General features: G+C 39.4%; 2 protein-coding genes across 10 annotated transcripts in view; both read left to right on the top strand.

Annotated features, from left to right (window-relative positions):
- CAPRIN1 (cell cycle associated protein 1) overlaps positions 1–11,397 on the top strand; it is a 36,509-nt gene extending 25,112 nt beyond the window's left edge. The window contains exons 12-19 of the mRNA XM_086341122.1: positions 712–773; positions 1,249–1,359; positions 1,562–1,711; positions 2,771–2,921; positions 6,788–6,982; positions 7,469–7,572; positions 7,969–8,032; positions 9,563–11,397. Of these exons, the coding sequence (XP_086197248.1) occupies positions 712–773; positions 1,249–1,359; positions 1,562–1,711; positions 2,771–2,921; positions 6,788–6,982; positions 7,469–7,572; positions 7,969–8,032; positions 9,563–9,627 (902 nt within the window). The 3' untranslated portion in view covers positions 9,628–11,397. The remainder of the gene's footprint in view (positions 1–711; positions 774–1,248; positions 1,360–1,561; positions 1,712–2,770; positions 2,922–6,787; positions 6,983–7,468; positions 7,573–7,968; positions 8,033–9,562) is intronic.
- Positions 11,398–15,761: 4,364 nt separating this feature from the next.
- The window catches only part of NAT10 (N-acetyltransferase 10), a 38,730-nt gene continuing 30,066 nt past the window's right edge, over positions 15,762–24,425 (top strand). For 2 of the 9 annotated variants that reach the window (XM_086341110.1, XM_086341121.1), the window contains exons 1-5: positions 15,762–15,817; positions 18,588–18,710; positions 19,051–19,142; positions 22,227–22,398; positions 23,743–23,865. In XM_086341110.1, the coding sequence (XP_086197236.1) occupies positions 18,603–18,710; positions 19,051–19,142; positions 22,227–22,398; positions 23,743–23,865 (495 nt within the window). In that variant the 5' untranslated portion in view covers positions 15,762–15,817; positions 18,588–18,602. Of the gene's footprint in view, positions 16,184–18,099; positions 18,215–18,587; positions 18,711–19,050; positions 19,143–20,567; positions 20,620–21,737; positions 22,399–23,742; positions 23,866–24,425 lie in introns of all 9 variants that reach the window. The other 7 variants (XM_086341116.1, XM_086341117.1, XM_086341111.1 and 4 more) reach the window with 7 other exon arrangements.

Raw genomic sequence — 24,425 nt, forward strand, 5'->3', positions numbered from 1 at the left:
TGAGCTCTACCAGAGGAAGAAAATACATAGTTTTCTTAGCTATGCCAGTCAACACATGCACCACTGATATAACCTGTAAAGCTATTTAGATTTTCAGGTGGTGGTAAGTCAACTAGACTCTCCAGTGAAAATGGATGATTTCCAAATGACTAACCAAAGATCCTGTATTTTTGATGATCTGTTTAACCATGATTTGGAAGAGTAGTGGAAGAATGATGAAAGTTGACAATAACATGCACACTGAATTGAATATAGGCTTTTTAAAGATAAATTTTTATTTTTTCCAGTGGAAGCATTTGAAATTATATTGAAAGTAGATAGTTAAAATACTTCTGAATATTATCTATCTCAAAATTTTGACTATGCTCCTTTGTAGTTAACTGCTTTAAAAAGCTCTTTTTCAGGGATAATTCTAGCATTGATTCTTATTCTGCTTTACACCTATTTGTTAGTATTGTTTCACTAACACTCCAAAAAAAAAGTGAAAGGCATGTGGTAGTTGATTAATAATAATGAGTATCAGTTAATTGAAAATGCTCACTTGAAAGCTAAAATCCTTCCTGTACTTCCCCATTTATTTTCCTAATTGCTAAATAGTTTATTTAGGATTTGGCTATAGAAAATTGACTTTAGAGACTAAGTAAAAGATATTTATACATCTCTGAAGAAATTTTATTTTGTATGACAGTATTTTTTTGGTCAATTTTACAGTTCATTCTGAATCTAGACTTGCTCAACCTAATCAAGTTTCTGTACAGCCAGAAGCTACACAGGTAAGACTGAAATATTTTTGTAGTTTTTGTTTTTAATCTGTTCTTTGGTCTCTTTCTTAGCTAGCTTATGAAAACCAAGTGTGAGTTTGATCACTGTCAAGTCTGGCATGAGTAGCTATCAACTTTTATTTCCATGTTTACATTTATTTTTCTTTTAATAAACTAATAAAAACAATTTATTTGTTAATCCTTATGGTTTTTAATTATAATGAAGTTTTTAAATTTCAAACTGAGAATTTGAGATGACATAGTTTAGATTTCATAATTTTAAAATTTAGTGTAGATATTATCTGCATTTATAGGGAACTTCGTAATTGGGCTTGGGTTTATTAACTTTGAGCTTTAATAATATATGTATTTTCCCAGTTGTTAGGTTTTATAGTCTCTTTAACATGAATGTCTATTTCTTAGCCTTATATGTAATGAAGTTGGTTTATAACAGAATGAAGCTTTGATTTCTTTACTTCTTTGTTAGGTTCCTTTGGTTTCATCCACAAGTGAGGGATATACAGCATCTCAACCCTTGTACCAACCTTCTCATGCTACTGACCAACGACCACAAAAGGAACCGATTGATCAGATTCAGGCAAGTTGTGTTTCTAGGTCATATAAACTTGATGAGGCACTTGAATTGGGTGGAGGCAAATAACTGTTAATACAGTATCTCTTTATTTTGGACCTAACGCATTCACTATATTTTTATTTCATAAGATAGTTGCGTTTATTAACATACGTATGGTCTTAGTTCACTGCATCTGTTAAAGTGCATCTGTTCACTTTGTGTTTAGGCGACGATCTCTTTAAATACAGACCAGACTACAGCATCATCATCCCTTCCTGCTGCTTCTCAGCCTCAAGTGTTCCAGGCTGGGACAAGCAAACCTTTACATAGCAGTGGAATCAATGTAAATGCAGCTCCATTCCAATCCATGCAAACGGTAAGCAGATTAAGTCAGTTGACATTAAGTGCCTGGTGTGTACTATCTTCATGTAGAGTCTCAGCAAAATGTCACAAAAACTTTGTGCTTGAGTCTGCATCTACTGTAACTTTAGGTTATGTTTAATTGAACATAAAACTCATTTTTTTCTGTTCACAGAGATCAACTTGAATCTTAGGAGTTATGTGCCTACATTTTGTTTTGTAGTTTCACCCTTTAACAGAATTTTAAATTTGAAAAAAGTAGACTGATATATATCATTGGTCTTCCCTTGTGGCACAGTGGTAAAGAATCTGCCCCCCAAAACAGAAGATGTGTGGGTTCGGTCCCTGGGTCAGAAAGATCCTCTGAAGAAGGAAATGGCAAATCACTCCAGTATTCTTGCTTGGAAAATTCCACGGAAAGGAGCCTGGTGGGCTACAGTTCATAGGGTCCTAAAGAGTAGGACACGGTGGAGCATACACACAACACAGATCATTACCTAGAGATCAATTGTTTACACTTTACCATATTTACTGAATCTTTTAATTTACTGAATTATATCTCAGAGTAATAGATGTTATGATACTACTCTTTGGTTCTTCAGTGAGCATCTCTAAATTGCAAGATTTCTAGAAAATAATGATAATGAAAATCCTGTGATCAATGGAATATAGCTAAAACAGTGCTCACAGGAAAATTCATAGTCAAATGCTTAAAATACTAATTTTCGATTAAAATATAATGAAATAGTCAACTTTAAGTTCATAGATTTAATTTATCGAAGTGATAATGTCTCAGGGGTTTGCATCTTTTAAGATTTCTCATTTATAATAGCATTTCCAAGGATTCTGATTCTGTGTCTTCTCAGATTTTTAATCCCTGTTTATACTCTGCTAAAAAGTGCTGTATGACATGTGTGTGTGTGTATGAGAGAAAGAGAAATAAATATCTTTGAGACTTTTGTGATACTTGTTGTTTACATCTCAGTTAAAACCAACATTGAAATCTGCCACGTTAAAAGTAGGTAAATGATTAGCATAAAGGGAAGAACTAATCATTTACTTTATTTACTTATAGGTATTCAATATGAATGCCCCAGTTCCTCCTGTTAATGAACCAGAAACTTTAAAACAGCAAAATCAGTACCAGGCCAGTTACAACCAGAGCTTTTCCAGTCAGCCTCACCAAGTAGAACAAACAGAGCTTCAGCAAGAACAGCTTCAAACAGGTAGGAAAACCAGTGTCACTCATTGGCTTCTTGCTTTCCACTGGAGTGATTGACATTGTTAGGCGAGTTTGGATTTGACAGTGGCAGTGACCAAGAGTTTTTATTTTGGTAGTAGTCCAAAACAAATTAATTTTTCATTGCTGATTCTGAGTACAATCAAGTCCATATTTGTTGTATGTGAATTATGTGCAGGTTTTGGAGACCATATGCCCATTTTCCTTTGGTCAGTGAGTTTTCATAATAGCCTATGTCATTGGTGATTTTAGTGGAATTAAACTTGCTATTTGAATTAGGATCAACTTTGGTTTTAATTGCTAATTAATTGAAGCCTGGTAGCATGATATCTGGCAGCAAATCAGTTATACAAAGTTAAGCAGTAAAGGCATGGTAAGGCTACATTTAGTAGACTAGGTTAAAACAAAGTCCTTGCCAGCAAATAAGGTCACAATTTGGCTGGTTACCATATCTCTCACAATAGTAGGTTTTTTATATTTGTAAGACATAAATATATATATATTTTTAGGTCTTTGCTAATTCAATTCAAATAATTAGAGATTTAATTTGAATCCCACAGCAAACTAGTAAACCTGACTGATGTGAATAACTCTTCTGATTTCTTGACAGACTTGGGTCAACAATAATTTTTCTTACATATCCCTGTGGTAGTTAGCATCACTAATCAGTAGAGTTTGAATCAACCATACTCTGATAGAAATTTGGCAGTTATGCAGTCTATGCTTCTGAATGATAAAATTGGACTTCTCATTCTCAGGCTTCTTTAATTATTCAGTGCCATGTAAAGGCATACCTTGAGGTTTGGTTCCAGACCACTGCAATAAAGCAAATACCTCAAAGTGAGTCATATGAATGTTTTGGTTTCCTAGTACATATAAAAATTCTCTTAACACTATACTATAGTCTATTAAGTGTGCAGTAATAGCATCATGCCTAAAAAACAGTGTACATGCCTTAATTAAAAAATACTTTATTGCCCCAAAATGCTAACCATCCTCCAAGACCTCACTTGAGTTGTAACATCAAAGATTGCTGACTGCAGATCACCATAACTTATCTAATAATGAAACAGTTTGAAATATTGTGACAATTACCAATATATGATTTATCATATTGATAAATTTATCAATTTGATTTATCATTTGATTTGGTTAGTTTTGCCTTTCATGCCAGTTGAGTTCAAGCTATCTTACATTCTACTCAACTTCACTAATTGACTATGAAGCATTGATGCTAGATAATCTTTTTTTACCATGTCAAAATATATGTTATTAATGAAAATTAACTTCAATACATTTACAGAGATTTTCAGTACAAAATAAATCAGCCCCATATGCTTTGTTCAAATACATCCACACTACCACTAGATAGCCATCAACTCTTATCTAGAATATTGCAACTCTCTCCCTCGACTCTTACGTTAGCCCAGTCTGTTTTCTACACAGTAGCTAGAGTGATTTTAAAATGTAACTCAGATGTCTCTCTTCCTATTCAGAGCCTCCCAGTGACTTTCAATTATATTTAGAAAAGAAACCCAGTCTTTACCTTAGTTTACGAGATCCGTGATCTAGGCCCCTACCTTGATCCTGTTGTATGTCCTATTTTCTTCTTTATGTGCCCAAACAAACAGCCACAGACACACATTCTCTTCTTTCTTTAATGTAAAGAAAAAGTCGTTTATGCTTTGTTTTCTTTTTGCCTGAAACTTTATTCCACTGTTTGCATACCTTGCTTTGTGACTTTTAAGCCTGTGCTCAGATACCACCTCACAGAGACCTCCCTTCATTGCCTTGTCCAAGTATAATGTGCTTACTTTAGTTATTCACTTACCCTACTTGGTGTTTTGCTTAATCTCTTATTACCTGAAATAATATAGATGTTTTTACTTGTATGTATGTTTTATTCACTTATTATTTCCTACTATTAAAACTTCCTTATGGGCAAGAATTAGGCGTCAGAAACTATCTCATCCCTTGTGTCTAGGACCTGGCTTGGCATGTTGAGGGTGTTAAACGATATTCATTGATTAAGTCAGTGTATCCCATCGTTTTAGACATTTTTTTTTTTTTTTTAAAATTTATTTGGCCACACCGGGTCTTAGCTGTGGCATGTGGATCTTTAGTGGCAACATGTTGGATCCAGTTCCCTAACCAGGGGGCTGGCCCCCAACATTTGGAGTGTGGCGTCTTAGCCACTGGACCACCAGGAAAGTCCCCTATCATTCCAGAAGTTTTGGATTAGTATCTCATCAAGAATGACCTGAAAAAAAGATCTGGCAAGGATATTTGACTTTTTTTTATGGACTAAAAGTGTGTGCTTATGCTTTATGTGCACTTAACTAGGATCTTTAAAGATCACACTAATTGTTCTGCTTTGAGTTTCTTGCAGTGAGATTTGACCAAGGATAATAAAGTTCTTACTGACAAAGTCGAAAATTCACTTCTTCTGACCATTTTCTACTTGCGTATGAATGAATCTTTTTATTTAAAAAAAAAAAAAAATTTTTTTTTTTTTTAGCCACACCATGTGGCATGGCAGGATCTCAGTTCCCCCACTAGGGATCAAACCCGTGTCCTAACTGCTGGATCGCCAGGGAATTTCCTGAGTGAATCTTTATGGATAGAAAATGTTACTGGTACTTCTGATATTTGCTTTATAATTATGTTTTGAGAATGTAGTAAAAGATAATTTATATAGAAAGATCACATTGTGCTTAGGTGTGTTTGGTCCATTACATAGTTCAAAAAAAGAGCCTTTTCTTCCTAGGCATTCTCTAGTTTTTTCATTGCAAAATAGCATTCTGAGAACTCATAAACATGGATTTCTTGAAGATACAAAGTAGGTCAGATAAATTTTCAAGACTCAAACTACCTTTTCTCTCTGCCCAAACATACGAGATTTGGGCTGACTGGAGGCTGCTGACTTTTTCTTCCTTGAGTATGGCTCTTCCTTTGGTCTATACCTTCCTTATCTCCCAAAGTTACTGTTAGCATTGTTTTTTCTCTCCTGTGAATTATGAACATTGGGGTAATACCAGGAATGTACCTTGCTATTTTATTTTTGAAGGTTTCTAGATTTTAGGCTTCTCCCCATTGTGGAAGGAGGAGGGATCTAAGAGTATGGACAACCTTCCATACTAGAATACTTCCATACTTCCAATAATAGAACCTTCACTTCAGGGGGTTAAGTGCCAGTGTGAGTACTATTTAATTCTTTTCTAAATTGGCTGTGCATTAAAGATACTTGAAATGTACTCAAGTATTATGATAGGGTATATGTTGAAGGCCTCTGCTGATTTATCTTTGTAACTGAGTATTCTAGCTATAGCTGCTTAGCTATGGGAAGGTATGTTTTTGTATGTTTTAACAAATATCAAGGGAAATTTCGAGGAATAAGAAAACTAGCGATAGGAGCTTTATTATAATGAAAAGAAATAATTAAATGGTACAGAATCTAAGTATTTCAGTACATAAAATCTTTTGATTATTGTAGGTCATTTGTGTTATACAGAGGTGCCTCTCAGAAGATGTTTAAATAATACAGCCTTTCAAGTCACTTGGAAGGGTAGAATGGTGTGCTTTCACACAACGTGTGCTCTCAGAGGTCTGGAATTATTGTTGGAGAATTTCATTCTCTTAGCTTAGTACAGGGGTAGGAGCAAGACAGGGATTTCATTAAGTGTAGTTTTCTCTGTTATTAATATGAAAATTTAAGGACAGAATTAAACTTTGAGGAGACTGTAAGACATTTCTTAAGCGAGAAAGCATATAGGAAATCAGGCAAATTGTAATGGTGTGTGTATCTGTGTGTGTGTATACATGTATATATGTATTTTTTTCTTTCTGTTATAGTGGTTGGCACTTATCATGGTTCTCAGGACCAACCCCATCAAGTGACTGGTAACCACCAGCAGCCTCCTCAGCAGAACACTGGATTTCCACGTAGCAATCAGCCCTATTACAACAGTCGTGGTGTGTCTCGTGGAGGTTCCCGTGGTGCTAGAGGCTTGATGAATGGATACAGAGGACCTGCTAATGGATTTAGAGGTAAAGACAAAACCCCCCAAAAGAAAGTTCATATTTTCTGATTTGCACAGTATATAGAAATACGTCATGTTGTTTATGAAAAAATTGTATCTCTCTGCATTAGCTTCTTATGTACAGTGTAAACCAGTTTTTTTTTTTTTTTTGTATGTGTTGATAAGAGTTATTTAAGTTGGCAGAACTGGGACTAAGTATTTTGTATCTATTAAACCCATATCTACCACTGTCCTGTAAGGGATAGTGCTTTCTATAAATTACGAGACCTTATGGAGATTTGTTGTTTTTGTGTGTGTATGTGCAAGGATGGGTAACTAGTTTCATCTTCTAAGGCAATAGAGACAAATAGATCAGGGTAGGAAATTAGAAATTAGTTTGAATAACTAGCATGGCTTACAGGTTTCAGTTCTTCCTTGGTCAGTAGTGAGAAGGTAAAAACTCCTTAAGATAAAAAAATATATATATTCTTTTTCTTCTTGTCCTAAATTTTAGGAGGATATGATGGTTACCGCCCTTCATTCTCTACTAACACTCCAAACAGTGGTTATACACAATCTCAATTCAGTGCTCCCCGGGACTACTCTGGCTATCAGCGGGTAGGTGAAATTGTTTAAAAATATAAACCTGACCTAAGTACCGCAATGAAAGGGACTAATGTAGTTGCTTGACGAACTAGAATAAGTAATGTGGGGCTAATTTTGAACCTCTGTACAAGATACTTCTTTGTGGAGAATGATGACTTTTGCTTTCCTTAGCACTCAGTATAGGGATTCATTTAATAGAGTTTTATAAACACAATGATTTTTATGAGCAAAGAAGTGTATCTCGTTGATCTTGAAAATAAGAGAAGTACTACTACGGAATATCTTACAGCAATGCTATGTTTAAATGTCTAAAAGAATAACAGAATTTTGTATGCTATAAAAGACTGTAAGAATAGAGTAAGCATTAAAAATTACCTTTTCTTCAGTACTAACTAGCTTGTCTTTTAGGATGGATATCAGCAGAATTTCAAGCGAGGCTCTGGGCAGAGTGGACCACGGGGAGCCCCACGAGGTAATATTTTGTGGTGGTGATCCTAGCTCCTAAGTGGAGCTTCTGTTCTGGCCTTGGAAGAGCTGTTCATAGTCTGCATGTAGGTTACATGTTAGGAATACATTTATCATTTCCAGAGTTGTTGCTAGGGATTAAATGAAATGCTCTGTTTCTAAAACTTACCTTGAACCCAAATTTAATTTTTTGAATGATTATCCCTGTTACTATATAAACTGTCTTGAAAACTAGAACATTTCTCCTCCTCAGAAAGTGTTTTTCCAACTGCAAATTATTTTTCAGGTCCTAAAACCTGCTAAATGTTTTTAGGAAGTACTTAAACTGAAACATTTTTGTAAGACATTTTTGGAATGAGATTGAACATTTATATAAATTTATTATTCCTCTTTAATTTTTGAAACATGCTTATTATATTTTAGGGCCAGAAACCCTTTAATGGCCGGATAAGCCATAGTTACATTTAGAGAACCATTTAGAAGTGATAGAAAATTGAAATTTCAATGACTTTTGGGCCACTATTAGTGATATAAATGTCATTATTTCTGACTTTTAAACAAAGCCTCCAAATTCATAACCAACTTGCAGGACTATACTTAAAAATTACAGGTTTAAGAGTTTTTTGTTTTGTTTCTTAATATAGGAAACTACTTCCTATTTGGGTAGGAAGTCAATCTGTGTAACAATTAGAGGTAGCATTTCATACGATCTGAAGTTCTAAATGGTTCTCTGATTTGAGGGAAGTTGAATTGATTTCCTCTAGATATTGGCCATAATATGTATACAAATGTATATTAAGGAGGAATTACAAAATTCTTTAATTTCAATGCTAGTAGAAACTGGCCAGCAAAAAAGGTGCATTTTTTTTTTTTTTTAATTATGGATCACTTGGGAATTACTGACTTGAAGTATCAAAGGATATTTGCATGTGAATGTGGGTTATGTTCTTTCTCACCTTGTAGCATATTCAATGAAAGTTGAGTTGACTGGTAGCTAAAAATCTGTTTTAACAGCATGTAAAAAGTTACTTTATCTGTTACAACTCATTATACAATTTTGAATGTTATGTAGTTTCTTTATAACAGTTTAGGTAATAAGGTCTGTTTTTCATTCTGGTGCTTTTATTAATTTTGATAGTATGATGTTACCACTGAAATGTAAGCTAGCGTGTGTACTAGAATGTAAGCTCCACGAGAGCAGGTACTTTGTCTGTCTTGACTGCTGTATCTATTTCCAACGCCTGGTGACAGTGCCTGGCACATAGTAGGCACTCAATAAATACTTGTTGAATGAATGAATGAATGAGTACTGGTGGAATACTCCATTAGCTCTACTCTTCTTTTAACTAGAGAACATGAGCAAATTTGCGCATGACAACTTCCAGGACAGGTGAAACTTGAACACTGAAGAATTGACCTCTTAAACCTAATAATGTGACAAGCTGCCCACATGCTTCTTGACTTCACATGAAAATCTGCTTGAAGGCAAAACAAATAATATTTGAAAGAAAAACCAAATGCCATTTTTGTCTTCTAGGTCGTGGAGGGCCCCCAAGACCCAACAGAGGGATGCCGCAAATGAACACTCAGCAAGTGAATTAATCTGATTCACAGGATTATGTTTAATCGCCAAAAACACACTGGCCAGTGTACCATAATATGTTACCAGAAGAGTTATTATCTATTTGTTCTCCCTTTCAGGAAACTTATTGTAAAGGGACTGTTTTCATCCCATAAAGACAGGACTACAATTGTCAGCTTTATATTACCTGGATATGGAAGGAAACTATTTTTACTCTGCATGTTCTGTCCTAAGCGTCATCTTGAGCCTTGCACATGATACTCAGATTCCTCACCCTTGCTTAGGAGTAAAACATAATATACTTTAATGGGGTGATATCTCCATAGTTATTTGAAGTGGCTTGGATAAAGCAAGACTGACTTCTGACATTGGATAAAATCTACAAATCAGCCCTAGAGTCATTCAGTGGTAACTGACAAAACTAAAATATTTCCCTTGAAAGGAAGATGGAAGGAGTGGAGTGTGGTTTGGCAGAACAACTGCATTTCACAGCTTTTCCACTTAAATTGGAGCACTGAACATTTAGATGCATACCGAATTATGCATGGGCCCTAATCACACAGACAAGGCTGGTGCCAGCCTTAGGCTTGACACGGCACTGTTCACCCTCTGGCCAGACGACTGTGGTTCAAGACACATGTAAATTGCTTTTTAACAGCTGATACTGTATAAGACAAAGCCAAAATGCAAAATTAGGCTTTGATTGGCACTTTTCGAAAAATATGCAACAATTAAGGGATATAATCTGGATGGCCGCTTCTGTACTTAATGTGAAATATTTAGATACCTTTCAAACACTTAACAGTTTCTTTGACAATGAGTTTTGTAAGGATTGGTAGTAAATATCATTCCTTATGACGTACATTGTCTGTCACTAATCCTTGGATCTTGCTGTATTGTCACCTAAATTGGTACAGGTACTGATGAAAATCTAATGGATAATCATAACACTCTTGGTTACATGTTTTTCCTGCAGCCTGAAAGTTTTTATAAGAAAAAGACATCAAATGCCTGCTGCTGCCACCCTTTTAAATTGCTATCTTTTGAAAAGCACCAGTATGTGTTTTAGATTGATTTCCCTATTTTAGGGAAATGACAGTCAGTAGTTTCACTTCTGATGGTATAAGCAAACAAATAAAACATGTTTATAAAAGTTGTATCTTGAAACACTGGTGTTCAACAGTTAGCAGCTTATGTGGTTCACCCATGCAGTTTAGTGTTACAAGTTTTATGGTTATCTCCAGCAGCTATTTCTACAGTACTTGCACTTACCTTTTGTCTAACCCTAACTGAATTATCTGTTTCACATGGAGGTATTTATATTCAAAGTGGTGATCCCTCCCCTAGATGTATAGGGAGAGTCCCAAGCCTGATGACGGTGGACAGTTTAGTAATTTATGTGCGATGCTGAAATTTGTGCCAGCAGTTGGAGCACTAGTTGTGTGTGCCTGTGAACTTAATGCTGCTTGTTGTATCCCACTTTGACTTCATGGGAAATGAACCCCACCTTATATTAAGCAAAGGCTACTAAGTTAATGGTATTTTCTGTGCAGAAATTGAATTTAGTTTTCAGCCTTTAGCTAAGGACTTTTTCCAGTAGGTGCTCAGCTACTTAAACCCATAAAACTATTCTCAAACATTCATCATTAGACAACTGGAGTTTTTGCTGGTTTTGTAACCTTCTAAAATGGATAGGCTATTGAACATTCCACATTCAAAGTTTTGTAGGGTGGTGGGGAAGGGGGGAATCTTCAATGTTTATTTTAAAATAAAAGAAGTTCTTGACTTTTCTCATGTGTGGTTGTGGTACATCATATTGGAAGGGTTATCTGTTTACTTTTGCAAATAAGTATTTCTTCTGCTAGCACCTCCCCTTGTGTGCTTTAAATGACATCTGCCTGGGATGTACCACAACCATATGTTTGTTTTATTTTAGGCAGATAGATAAAATATTTGTGGTTTACTGGGTAATCCCTAGATGATGTGTGCTTACAATCTTTCTATATATAAAACTAACTTTGCTATCTGTGTAGAAAATAATTTCATGACATTTAAAATCCGAATTGAAATAAGTTCTTTATACAGTGGTCTCTCTGAATCAGTTCAGAGATGGGATGGGGGAGAAATGCTTTCTAGGTTTCAAACTTCTATGCATTAGTGCAGATGTTGTGAATGTGTAAAGATATTAGTAATTTGATTATTTCTATGTATGTTTTTAAAAGAATCGTTTGTTCTTTTTGAGATATTATACCTTTTTTTTGGCATTCTACCATTGTAGTCTAAACCTAAAACTTTTATGCCTCAATTTAGACTATATTTTTTAAAGGAGCACCTCTCTGTGGTGCAGAGAACTTTTTAAAAAGTCCCATTAAGATCTGAGTCTTGGTACTAAGTGTTCTGTATAATTTGTGGATGCTTGATGCTTGTCCTCCCTGCAGGAGGCCTTGTGTGGGCAAATGCATATTCTAGCAGAGTTGAAAAGAGATGGTTGTCACATGTGGCACTGTGGCTTGGTATAGCAAGATGCCATATATAAAGTACTTTCATTTAAATGCACAGTATCAATCATCTCATGTGGATAATGAGACTTCTGTTTTAAAGCTTTACAGTGTCATTGATTACCTTGGCTAGGGCAATTTTATTTTCAGATCTTAATATCCCTAAAGAATATTATTGAAAGAGGTTTTCTGATCATCGTTATCTTCATATTAAAACAAAATCCGTTAAGTATTTTTAATCAGCTAGCTTCTGCTGTTCTTTAACCTCCTATGTATATATATATATATATATGACTCCGTGATGTGGGAGACGTCACTTAGAGACATGAGAATGTGTATTTATTCTCAGAAAGTTAATTAACAGATGTTCTGTTAACAACCAGTTCATAAAATGTAGAAAGTAGTTGAATATTCAGCCTCCTAAGTGTCTTAGGAAATTTGTATTGTTCATTATATTTTCAATAATATATCTTAGGGGGAATTGGATACAGGTAAGCACAAAGTTAAAACCCATCGTTTCATCTCATCTGAGTTTCTGAATCTCATCCCATTTGAGTTCTTATTAAGCACTCTTTGAAGTTTTATTGACTGTAAGTTATATTAAAAAATCAGTATTGCTCTTAAGCTTATTATCCCTTCTAAAGAGTTAATGGGGGGAGGGAAAACCCTCAGGAATATGAAAATAATTTGTTAAGGCTCATTCTATACCCTTTCCCATTTTGAATTCTACAAATATACTGGAAAAGACTAGTGAATGTTTTAAATTACATTAGATTAAATCATATTAAAACCTGATACCTTAATTGTCCTTGAGTGAAGTTTGCTTTAGTTGTTTATACCACTGAGCAAAGCTCTAAGTGAAGAAGTGCTACTTGTGAGAAGAGAGGAAAAACCTTAAATTTCTGTTAGCCTCACCTTGTTAGACTACTACAATTCTTCTCAATTGGGATCTTAATACCTTAAACAGTGGTTCTGAAGCCTAATCCAGTCTCATGCAGAAGACTGGCTCCTTGAGTATGTAAGTAGTGAAAGATAACCTGATTCAGTGAAGGCAGTTTTTACTGTTCTTTTAGTACTGGTTTTCTTTAAGTACTGTATTTAGATGAGGGAGTCACTGTATTAAGTCAGTACACCAAAGCTTCATTCAGCAAATTTGGGTCCTCTTTGCCAGGTCACCATTCCAAGCACTAAGCATTCAGTGGTGATAGAATCGCTGGTTCCTGCTCTCATCAGTCTGATCAAAGATGTTGATGTGATGATACTAAAATACAGCAAAAGCCATGATGCAGCAACATGGTTGATGATAGATATTAAGGCTGTGATAGGATATGACCTAGTCAAAATGATCAGGAAAGACATTTTTGATGTGAATAGTTAAGACTTGAAGGATGAGGAGTAGTAAACTGGTAAAGAACGGGAGAGAACTGCATGTCCAAGTCCAATCGCCAGTGACTGAGAAACTGGCTAGAGTGAAGTATAGGTTTGATAGAGCTAGAGAGGCTGAAGCAACAGGTAAGGACTACTCAGAACAGCTTTGTGGTTCTATTCCATGGTAAGTTTTGTTTCTTGGGAGTTGGAAACCAGTAAGTTTTAAGCTGTGTGTATAGTGGTTGGGATTGGGGGAGGAGAGGATGGTGGGTCACCTAATAAAATTGCCATTTAGTATCACTCAAGGCAGGGGATTTCCTGGCAGTCCAGTGGCAAAAGCAAAGACGACAGTGTTGAGAGCAAAATACTATGGTGCAAGAGATGATTTGGTGTAGCCCGTGTAAGAAACGATTACAACAAAGTGCAGGGTGGTTGTGAATGGGTTCTGCACATTTCTATCTAACTGGCCACTGCTCAGTATCCTTTACTGAGTTTTCCAGGACTTGGTTGCAGACTCCATCTCTAGCAAACATTCTTCCCTAGTTGATCTTAACCAATCCCATTACTGACTACAGTCATCATTTTAGTCACTCTGAAGTATTTCTAGGTCCCAAACTCCCTCAAACACACCCAAACTTCATGTCTCGATTTTGAATGTCATGAGTATTTCAGATTTATCTGTTCATGGACGTATATCCAGTGGCTCAGGGCAAATACCTTGGATATCATTGGTTTCCTTTCATACCTTGTATCTATAGTCCTTAAGCAAATGCATATGATTCTACCTTAAAAATAGGATATGTCCTAAGTCAGCGAGCACTTGTGACCACCACCACTATCAGAACAGGTAACAATAGTAGCTTATGATGGTTCTGTTTCTACTCTTGCTCTCCTGTAGTATAGTTTTCTTGCATAGCAGTCAGATTGAGCCTTAGAGGGCAAATCAGGTTTTGTCACTTCCCTGTTATTCAGACTCCAGTTTCCCTAGAAACCATGCCACACTTAGAATCCTAAATCTGGTCCATGTGCCTAATGTGTCAGGCCTAATTTCCTACCGTTTTCTATCTTGGTTACTGTACTCTGGCCACACTGAACGCTTTGCTGAGCCTTTCACCATCCTGGAAACTTCATGTGTGGAAAGCTTTCCACTCAACTGTTTAAAAGCTCATTCTCTTTAAGGTCTTTGCTCCAGGTCACCATTTCACAGTCCTTCCATGTCTTCTGTGTGTGTTAGTTTTTAGTCACTGGATACTTTTTCCTGATCACCTTTTTCTTACCTAGACTATGTTAAACTTAAAGAGGGATAGGAAAATTTTGATCACTTTCATCTCGTCTAGCATATTGACATTTTGTTGAGGGAATTATGAAATTATGGTTGTTGGACCTCATGGATGGTGCTGATTAGGTTTGTAGCTACAGAATTACATTTTGATTTGACGGAGTTTAAGGTAGAAAGGGAAATTAGTTTGGCTGATAGAGGCATCAGAGAAAAGTCGAGCAGAATGTGTTTAATTCAACCTTCTGGCCCCCAAATTCATGACTATATATGGCCTTTTAAGTGAACTGCTTGACAGTTCGCTTGGGGGTGGGGTAGAGGGAAGTAACCAAACAGCAGAACCCTAGAGCTGGTTTTCATAAGAACTCCAGCGTTTGACAGCCAGGTACAGGCCTAAAGAGCCTGCGAAGTACAGCGGCAATAATGTTGGGTAGAAAACTTACGGACTCCCAGACAAATCTACGAGGTCATGACAGGATGAGAAGGGTCAAGTGAGCTGAACGAGAAAGGTCTGCTGATTGAGACTCCCTCTCTTGTCACATTAGGACGTTATTTAAAATAAGAGGACTCCAAATTATGCGCACATCTTGGGAGCCAGTCATCTCGCATAACCAGGCTAACACTCAAAACCTAGGCCTGTCTGGGAACCCGAGCTAGCTCCACGCAGTGACAGTCCATGCGGGTGCGAACATCTACTTATTCTGCCCTCCGTAGCCACGGTATCTTAATTCTGACCTGAAGAGGCAAACGACACTCCCAGCACCACTGCTAAAGCCCGCGGAGACAAACCATACAGCCGCGGTTGCTACAGCTCAGCCCCGCGAGCTCGGACGTCATCACTCAGCGACCGGGTTGAAAAGGTCCCTTCTCGCCGTCGCCGCTCCTTTAGTGCGCCGGCGCACGCCCCGCCTTCAAGCGCCCGAGCGAGACGCGCGTCGCGGAGGGGTGATCTGTGAGAGCCGGCGGCCAGGCATCCGCTAGGTTGCGCCCGCCTCTTCCGCAAAAGTTCGGTGTCCCCACGTGCTTCCGCTTTGCTGCTGGCTGGAGTCCGCCGGGCTCGGGGCGCAGGTATCCTTCACGGGATGGCTGGGGGCGGGTGCCGAGGTCGGCGTCGGCGTCCTTTTTGGGCCCGATGAGACTGGCTCCAGGACGAAGGCTTTGCATTAGTGCTGGTGCCCGACACATGCCGACTGCCGCTCCATCACAACTGCCGCCTCATCCGGGTGCTCGCAGAGGGTCCTGTCATCTAAGCGCTCTTGGGGGTTGCGTGACTTGATCGCTTCCCTCTAGGGGCTATAGTTGGGGTGGAGTGGGGTAGGTTGAGTGGGTGAGTGACAACACTTTTGGTTTCCGCGGAGCTTGTCCACAGTTCCTGATGGCAGCACCTGGCATTGAACAGAAACAATCTCATTTCATCCAGATCCTCCCAAGCTGGTAGCTACATCACTATGCTCATTCGTTTATACTCTGTATTCAGCAGGAACACTCAGGACTTTATTTTGTTTACCAGTGCACCTAGAATGATGCCTGGCGCATAGATAATATGTATATTTGTTTGACTGATAAATGAATACTGAAAAATAACTATCTTTCTCTGCCATCAAGGCCTTCCTCATCCATTAAGCCTTCCTTAGCAACTGCAGCCCACAGTAATCTCAGACTTTCACCTGTCTGTAACAATTAGTTTTACATCTAATTTTATCTGTCTTTAGGCAGATTATCCCTCATTTCTTTCTCTTAAATATTTTCTCTAAGGAAAATGAAAACTCTTTGAAGTCAGGACTTTATTTGGTACTACTTCGGGGACTCCCACAGTAACTAGAACAAAAAGCAATAATTGGTTGTTGGTTGGTGGTGGGGTTTTTTTGTGTGGCTGGCAACTGAGCTCACAAGCTGGTTGGTGAACTGGAAACAGTTCATACTTTGAAATCAGGAGGGCGCCTGAACGTGAATCATGTCTCCCATCATTTTTCTTCCTTGGTGGTATTTGAGTATTTATACTGGGTCCTTTCTTCATAAAATAAGAGCCATTGGTTGTGACATAGTGTTTTACAGTAAGAAAGAACTGCTAAAATCCATGTTTGGATTGAGAGTTTAGGAAGACAGTACAGGGTTAAGTTTCAGTTAATGAGCTTTGTGTGTAGAATGCAGCTAACACTGGAGAATCTAAGTAACATGTCATTTCTATTTTTAATTGTAGAAACATAATTGATATTTCTGGTGTTTTTTGGTGTGTCTATTATGGTAATGATGCAATGTTCTATCATATGTAATCACAATAACTTGAAATCTCTTTGTACAGGCTTAGGTATAGTTTTCCTTCCCTTGAGGAAGCAATTGTACACATTCCATCATAGTAATATTCATTGATTTCTTTTTCTGATTTTGTTAGTAATATATGTTAATTAGGAAAAAAAAAACAAACTCAAACTCCCCAAAAGAACAAAATAAGAATCATCCGTTATCTCACTGTCCATTAATAACTACATTTCAGTTTTTTTTAAAAATGTGTGTATAAGATATATACATATACATATCTTGCTGTGTTATCCTCTAATAAGCATCTACATCCATATCCTTAGATGAATCTTGAAAGTGATTTTGAACAAATATTTTTGAAAACTTCCTTATTTTCCCCTGGATATATCATAGGTTTTAATTCTTTTTTTTTTTTTTTTAAACATTATTTCTGATTTTTAAAAAACTCCTCCAGAGGGGTGTGAATTATAGCTTTCCATGCCTATGGGAACATTTTCTTCACCTTTCAAGCCTAAGTGAAGTGAAAGTTGCTCAGTCGTGTCCAACTCTTTGCCACCCCATGGACTTTGGCAGTCCATGGAATTCTCTAGGTCAGAATACTGGAGTGGGTAGCCTTTCCCTTCTGCAGGGGATCTTCCCAACCCAGGGATCAAACTCAGGTCTCCTGCATTGCAGGCGGATTCTTTACCAGCTGAGCCATGAGGGAAGCCCAGGAATACTGGAGTGGGTAGCCTAACCCTTCTCCAGCGGATCTTCTGGACCCAGGAATCGAACCTGGGTTTCCTGCATTGCAGGAGGACTCTTTACCTACTGAGCTATCAGGGAAGCCCAAGGGGACATACCCTAGGTCAACTATTTGGTAATGTTTTTAAGCTAAATCTTAAATGGCTTATTATTAAGACTATCAAAACAGCTATTTCAAAACAATGTTATCAGAATGTCCTTAGCATTGTGATTAAGATTAAAAGCATGAAAATGTACAAAAGATACATAGCAAAGTCACACAGTTCTTTTAATCTATACATTTCTTGAGGTATTTTTAGAAGTTCTGTTTCCTGAATTTTTCTTCCTTCATCTCTTTTTTTTCTGAGCCTCAGTCATGCTGTGATGGAGTCAGATTACATGTTCGCAGTTCAGTCGTGTCCGACTCTGTGTGACCGCATAGACGGCAGCCCACCAGGCTCCGCCGTCCTTGGGATTCTCCAGGCAAGAACACTGGAGTGGGTTGCCATTTCCTTCTCCAATGCATGAAAGTGAAAAATGAAAGTGAAGTCGCTCAGTCGTGCCCGACTCTTAGTGACCCCATGGACTGCAGCCTACCAGGCTCCTCCATCCATGGGATTTTCCAGGCAAGAGTACTGGAGTGGGGTGCCATTGCCTTCTCCGGTTACAAGCTTAAGTTTCCTAATATAAAAAACGAGGCTGATGTCTTCCCTAGGGAGCTGTTTGAGGGTTAAAAAAATAATACTTTTAAATGTGTGTAGTTCAGCTCCTATCCCACAGGAGGCAGCCAGCTAATGGTTTTCACCCAGAACCTGAATGTTCATGTCCAGTCGTGTTTCCTTTCCTTCTGTTTTAGTGATAATTTTTCACCATGCATCGGAAGAAAGTGGATAACCGAATCCGGATTCTCATTGAGAACGGGGTAGCTGAGCGGCAAAGGTCTCTTTTTGTTGTGGTTGGAGATCGAGGGAAGGATCAGGTAAGACCTGGTAAATGCTTCCTGGCTTTGTGTCCTGTTCCGGAGAGTCAGCATGTTATGGACCATCTGGGGTTTTACACATAATGACATTAAGGTCTCTTTGGTTTTCTTTAAGTGAACTGCCTAGTGGGAACATTCCTTTGTTTCTTGAAAGTGATGAATACTCAGTATTTAGAGTTATTAGCAGATAGGTTAACAGCTTTTGATACTGAGCACAAGAGTAAGTGTATGTGATCTGGTTTCTAGTCCCAACCTGGGTGCTGCTTGCCTTGTGGTCTTGGGCCTGGCCATCCCAGAGGTCTCTTTTGTCCTTAAGATTCTGTGGCTTTTTTCTTGGCAGGTAGTCATACTCCATCACATGTTGTCCAAAGCAACTGTGAAAGCTCGGCCTTCGGTGCTGTGGTGCTATAAGAAAGAGCTGGGCTTTAGCAGGTAAGTCATGTCCCTTTTGAGTGTCCCATCCCATTTCCCATCCTTAGTTAAATGCCAGGAAATGATTCTTTGACCTAGGTTTTAAGGGATTGTTAGTAAAGGTGCTGTCTCTGAGGACACTTCCCAGTAGAGAAAATAATAGAACTGATGTTCATTCTTCATTCCTGACAATAAATTTCAAAATCTTTTCATGCTTTTTTATGTTCCCAGCCCAGTTCCTTGCTTTCTGCATGCCATTTTTCTTCCTAGTTTTCTTGGCTGATCGAGCTCATCTAATAATGCTGGTTCCACCTGATGCCTAATGCAGCAGCTTTTCTCTTCTTTTCAGAGCTCTTCTCCTAGTCTGCTGTCTGACAATTGGCTAGTTTTTTTTTTTTTTATTGTTGAACTTAAGACTTCTTATAGTAAATATGAGACCTCTAACACAAACATACTTAGGCACAAATGGGATCTGTTGAAGTACAGTTGTCCCTTGAACAGTGTGGGTTTGAACTGCAGGACTCCACTTACATGTGGATGTGTTTAGTACTCTGTGGTCTGTGGTTGGTTGAATTCTCTGATACAGAGGAGCTATGGTTACAGAGGGGCCAACTCTAAGTCAGACATAGGTTAACCCTCAGTTTTTTCAAGGGTCAGCAGTATTCGGGTTAGCTCCTGAAGCCTACAGGGGTGAGATTTCAGCTTTGCCTTGGGGGTGGTGAACAGCCGCAGTGCTGACACCCTGGTCCTTGCCCTGTCCCCCGTCTTTGTGTCATCCCTCGTATCTGCTCTATTCTTTCCCACTTCGGGACAGCTCTCTGCCTTCTGTGGTCCCCATTGCAGAAATTGCCCTTGAGGTTTACATGGTTTGGGTTCAACAACACAGAAATCCATCTTTCTCCCAAATTCTTTTGGAAAGATATCCAGCCCTGGGCCAGAGGCAATGGGGTGGGCCACCGAGTAGGAGCCTGGCAGTTCTACCTACGCCCGTGTGTGGGGAGGAGTTTGGGGTGCGGGGTGCTGATCCTTGGCAGATACCCCACTATAGCACCACCTCAGAAACGCTCTCCTTTTACTCCGACCACCTTCCTAAGCGCTTCCCTCTCTCTGCTCTCATCTCCCCCCACAACCCGTTCACCTGTGTGGTTCTGTCCTTGGGCCTCTTCCCCCTCCATTATCCCCAGATGTAAAGCTTGTCTCTGGGGTGGACTCCGAGGGTGCGTCTCCAGCCCCGGCTGCTCTCTGCTCCGGTGAAACCCCCTGCCTTTGCCCCTGCTCCCTCCTCCACTTGGGGTGCCACTTCCACCTCTCTGTACTCACCTGCTGAGGTGCTCCCTTCGGGTGCGCCCCTTTGTTCAGGGCCTGTGTCCTGCGGGAAGCTCTTCCTAAGGCCCTCAGACTTAGTGCGGCCCTGCTGCCCTCTTTAGCCCTTGTCTCTTTGTACAGTGCTTGGCGCCTTACCTTCTCTCTCCCTCAAGATGTGATCACTTGCCCACTGGTAAGTAAGTTCATTTAGCGAGGAGGCCTCTCCTGCTTATCTTTATATTTTCATATTTTCAAAGGATCTGCCATGTTTTACTAGGTGCTCAGTTACTATTTGTTGAGTGTATTGTTAACAGGCTCTAACATTTTAATTTTACTTAAGTACCAAAGGCTATATTTGATTAGTTCTTATCCTTTGGTCTTTAAGAGACTTGATTCTGCTTAAAGGAAACTAGATTTTGAATTAGATAGTTTTGCTTTAAAAACATTACAAAAGCTTTATTGTAAGAATATGAAAAATACAGAAAAATCTTAAAGGTGAAAATAAAAAGCACCATATTTTCAATACTTAGGCATTGTTAGCATTTAGCTGGATATGCAGTATGTATTTTTAAGCCATAATTGGTATATTCTTTCATAATTGGGCAGGCAACCATTTTTAATACAGATTGAGAATAAGGCCTGTTGCCTCTCAGCAGAATTTTAAGTTTCTGGTGCTCTGATTCTCATTGCTGTACACTTGGTAAATGTCAGAATGGCAATTCAGGGTATTCTGGGCAGATTTGCCTTTGAACTTAACCCACCTGATCTCACTTTTAAAAAAAATCCCTCCTGTGCCTCTTGTAGCTCTCCCAGCCCTGTCTAGATGTGGCAGAGCATCAGGTTAAAGCTGATGCTAAGTCACAGGCTGAGGAACTGGAGGCCCAGGGGGAAGAAGGCCTTGGCCTTCCTCTTCAGTTAGAAAGCTGTGATAAAATTTTGGTCTGCTGTACCCCTTGGTTCTGGAGTTTTCTTGTTCTCTGTTTTCTCTGAAAGAAAGAGTTGGGACTTCCCTGGCGGTCCAGTGGTTAAGACTTTGTCTTCTAGTGCAAGGGCTGGGGGTTCACAGCCCGTGGTCCAGCAGCTAGGATCCCGTGTGCCTGGAGGCCAAAAAAAACAAAATGTAAAGCAGAAGCGGTATTGTAACCGATTCAGTAAAGACTTTAAAAACGGTCCACAGCAGAAAAAGTCTTAAAGAAGTTAACTGACACTTGGGTATTAAGAGATGTTTAGGATGAGAGAGAAGTTCAGGGATGTCTAGGAGATGTCCAGATTCCACTCTAACTCATGTATCCTCTGTCGGTGTTGTCTTAGATTAGAACTGCCCTTGAGGACTTGATCCAACCACCTGGGAAGGAAGTGGATGAATTCATTTAGGAAAAATGAATAAAGTAACCCACCATCATGATGCCTCTCCGGTTCTCTGGGAAGGAGTGCCATGAAATTGAAGCATTGGCTTGAGACTGAGATAATGAGTCCACCAGGGTTTAGGTTCAAGCTCTGGCTAAATGTGGGGTTTAGGGACTCCCATTACCCTTCTTGTTAAGTGAAGTATCAAAATGGCAGGGTTCACAAACAGACTTATACTATCCTCCTCTGAAGCCCTTCTCTTCTAATGCTTCTCCAGTTTTGTTTTATTTTTTTTAGCTTTAAAGCAAGGGAATTCGCCCTACAATTTCCAAGTTCCCTTCTAGCTCTGAAAGTCTTAAGTGGGGGATTGTTGAGTCTATTCCCCTCTCCCAACTCTAGCCTCTCCAGTTAACTGACTCTCATGGGGTTGGGGGTGGGGTGGGGTGATTACAGTCATCGGAAGAAAAGAATGCGACAGCTGCAGAAAAAAATAAAGAACGGGATGCTGAACATAAAGCAAGATGACCCCTTTGAGCTCTTCGTAGCTGCCACCAACATTCGCTACTGCTACTACAGCGAGACCCACAAGATCCTGGGCAACACGTTTGGCATGTGTGTTCTCCAGGTGGGTGACTTCCCCAGCCCGCAACCGGGGGCAGAGCACTGAGGGGTGCTCAGGCCGCCTGGTGACCCACGAGAACAGATGGACAGAGAGGAGAGAAGATGCCTGTGTATTCTCCTTCCCCCAGAATTTATCATTTTCCCAAGGAACTTGGTAACTCACCACCATAAAAAGAGCATTTGTGTCTAAAGCAGCACTTGTCCAGAGATACCCAGACTGGTCGTGACGCTCCGTCACACCTGGGTCTAACCAGCTTGATAGAGCACAGAACTTTGCATGACCCTAGAACCCCAGACCTTGTTAGAACCAACTGAAGGCTTTTATTAGAACTTATTGTCTTCTTAGAACTAACTGAAGACCAGACAGGAGTCAGACTTGTTTTAATTCACTGGGTACAGACCTGAGCACTCTTATATCCTATCCAAAGTGCTTGACTGAACAACCAGCCCCCACAATCAACCGTCTAATTCTTAAACTCCCCTCACTCCACCCCCCCACCCCCAACCCCCCGCAGAAAACTCTGGTGAGTTTCTTCACTGGCATATATTTTCTCTTGCCTGGCAAGTTCATATTGTTTCACATTTTTGTTTTGAGCTCTGGTGGTCTTTGTTTTATTCTTTGATTTTTTGACACCTGTGATTTCATCCATTGCCCCCTCTCCTGCCCCCGAAAGAAAACATTCAAGCACAAATCTCCACATTTAAGCTCAGGTTCCCACTGTTTCATCATGTATTTATTATATGCATGCACTGCTATAATTACATGTATTATAAAACATACCTTATAAAACATAAATTAAGAAATGAGATGGGAAATTCTGAATAGAAGTTCTGGTTTTTTCTTTCTGCAGTCCAGTGGGTTGTCCATGCATTGTTGGGTTACATCCCACCTTGGAGGCTGAGGAGAGCGTTTTGCCTGTTCTCACCCCATACTGACTGCTAGGGAGTTGCTTCTGCTCACCAGTTACCAGATGCAATGATGATGGCTCCTTTAGGCAGTGGCTCCCCCGTGTGGTACAGTAGAGTTTTGTCAGTTTCCACCTATGAACATAGCAGAAAATGAATGTGAGCTATTTCTGAAATTCATGTGAGAATTAATGAAGACTGGAGAACTTCTTTCCAAATAAGATTTTATCAGGGATGATGGGAAACACTTTGACATATAAAACCAGATACACTTGTTCTAAATAAGTCCTAAATAAGCACTGTGTGTGTGTATGGGGGTCCTGGTGAGTTGGTAGGGGGTATTATCTTGAGTTTGTACTCTAAAGCCTTCTTTGCCTCCTGGTTAAGCTTTCCCGCCATGCTCTTTGCATCATCAGCTAGTTCTAAGGTCTCCTCCTTCCAGGATTTTGAAGCTTTGACTCCAAATTTGCTGGCCAGGACTGTAGAAACAGTGGAAGGCGGTGGGTTGGTGGTTGTCCTCTTGCGGACCATGAACTCACTCAAGCAGTTGTACACAATGACCATGGTAAGTCCCTGCTTTTTTAAACTTGATTATGGGGGTTCAAGTTAATCTGTGTTTTTCTTTCTTTTAAGAATTCTTACTGAGCAACTCTAGTGGACAGTCAGCATCATCTCTGGGCTGGGAGCTCTTTAACTGCAACTAAGGAAAAAGTGACTGCAGAGATGTCTCACTGGCCCTGGGTCTGCTGGGGAATGTGAATTGTGCCTTTGCTCTCAGGCATTTGCAAATATTACACCCGCGAGATGCAGATAGGATGCGGCTGTTGTGTAGTTAAATTTCTGAAGTAGTATTCCACAGAGAGCCACGCCAGGGCCTGCACTTGTGTACTGCGGAAAGGGGACCATGTCCTGACGTCCTCCCCTGCCCTCTCCTTGGTAGGTGATGAAGGAACACTGCCATTCCACTCCCAGGTTGGCAGAAACTTCGACTCCAAGTGGTGGGGTGGGGGGAGTATTTTCTGCCCAAGCTTTGGACCTGGCTGTAAGTGAGGAAAGTGTCCCCCTGGATGCACAGCTGGTCTCTGACTCATCGGCTCTGCCACGTGGGTGTCGTGTTCTGCGCGG

Source organism: Bos grunniens, chromosome 15 (genome assembly GCF_055505025.1).
Source record: "Bos grunniens cultivar Pamir isolate PY7600 chromosome 15, Bosgru_T2T1.0, whole genome shotgun sequence".
NCBI lineage: Eukaryota > Metazoa > Chordata > Mammalia > Artiodactyla > Bovidae > Bos > Bos grunniens.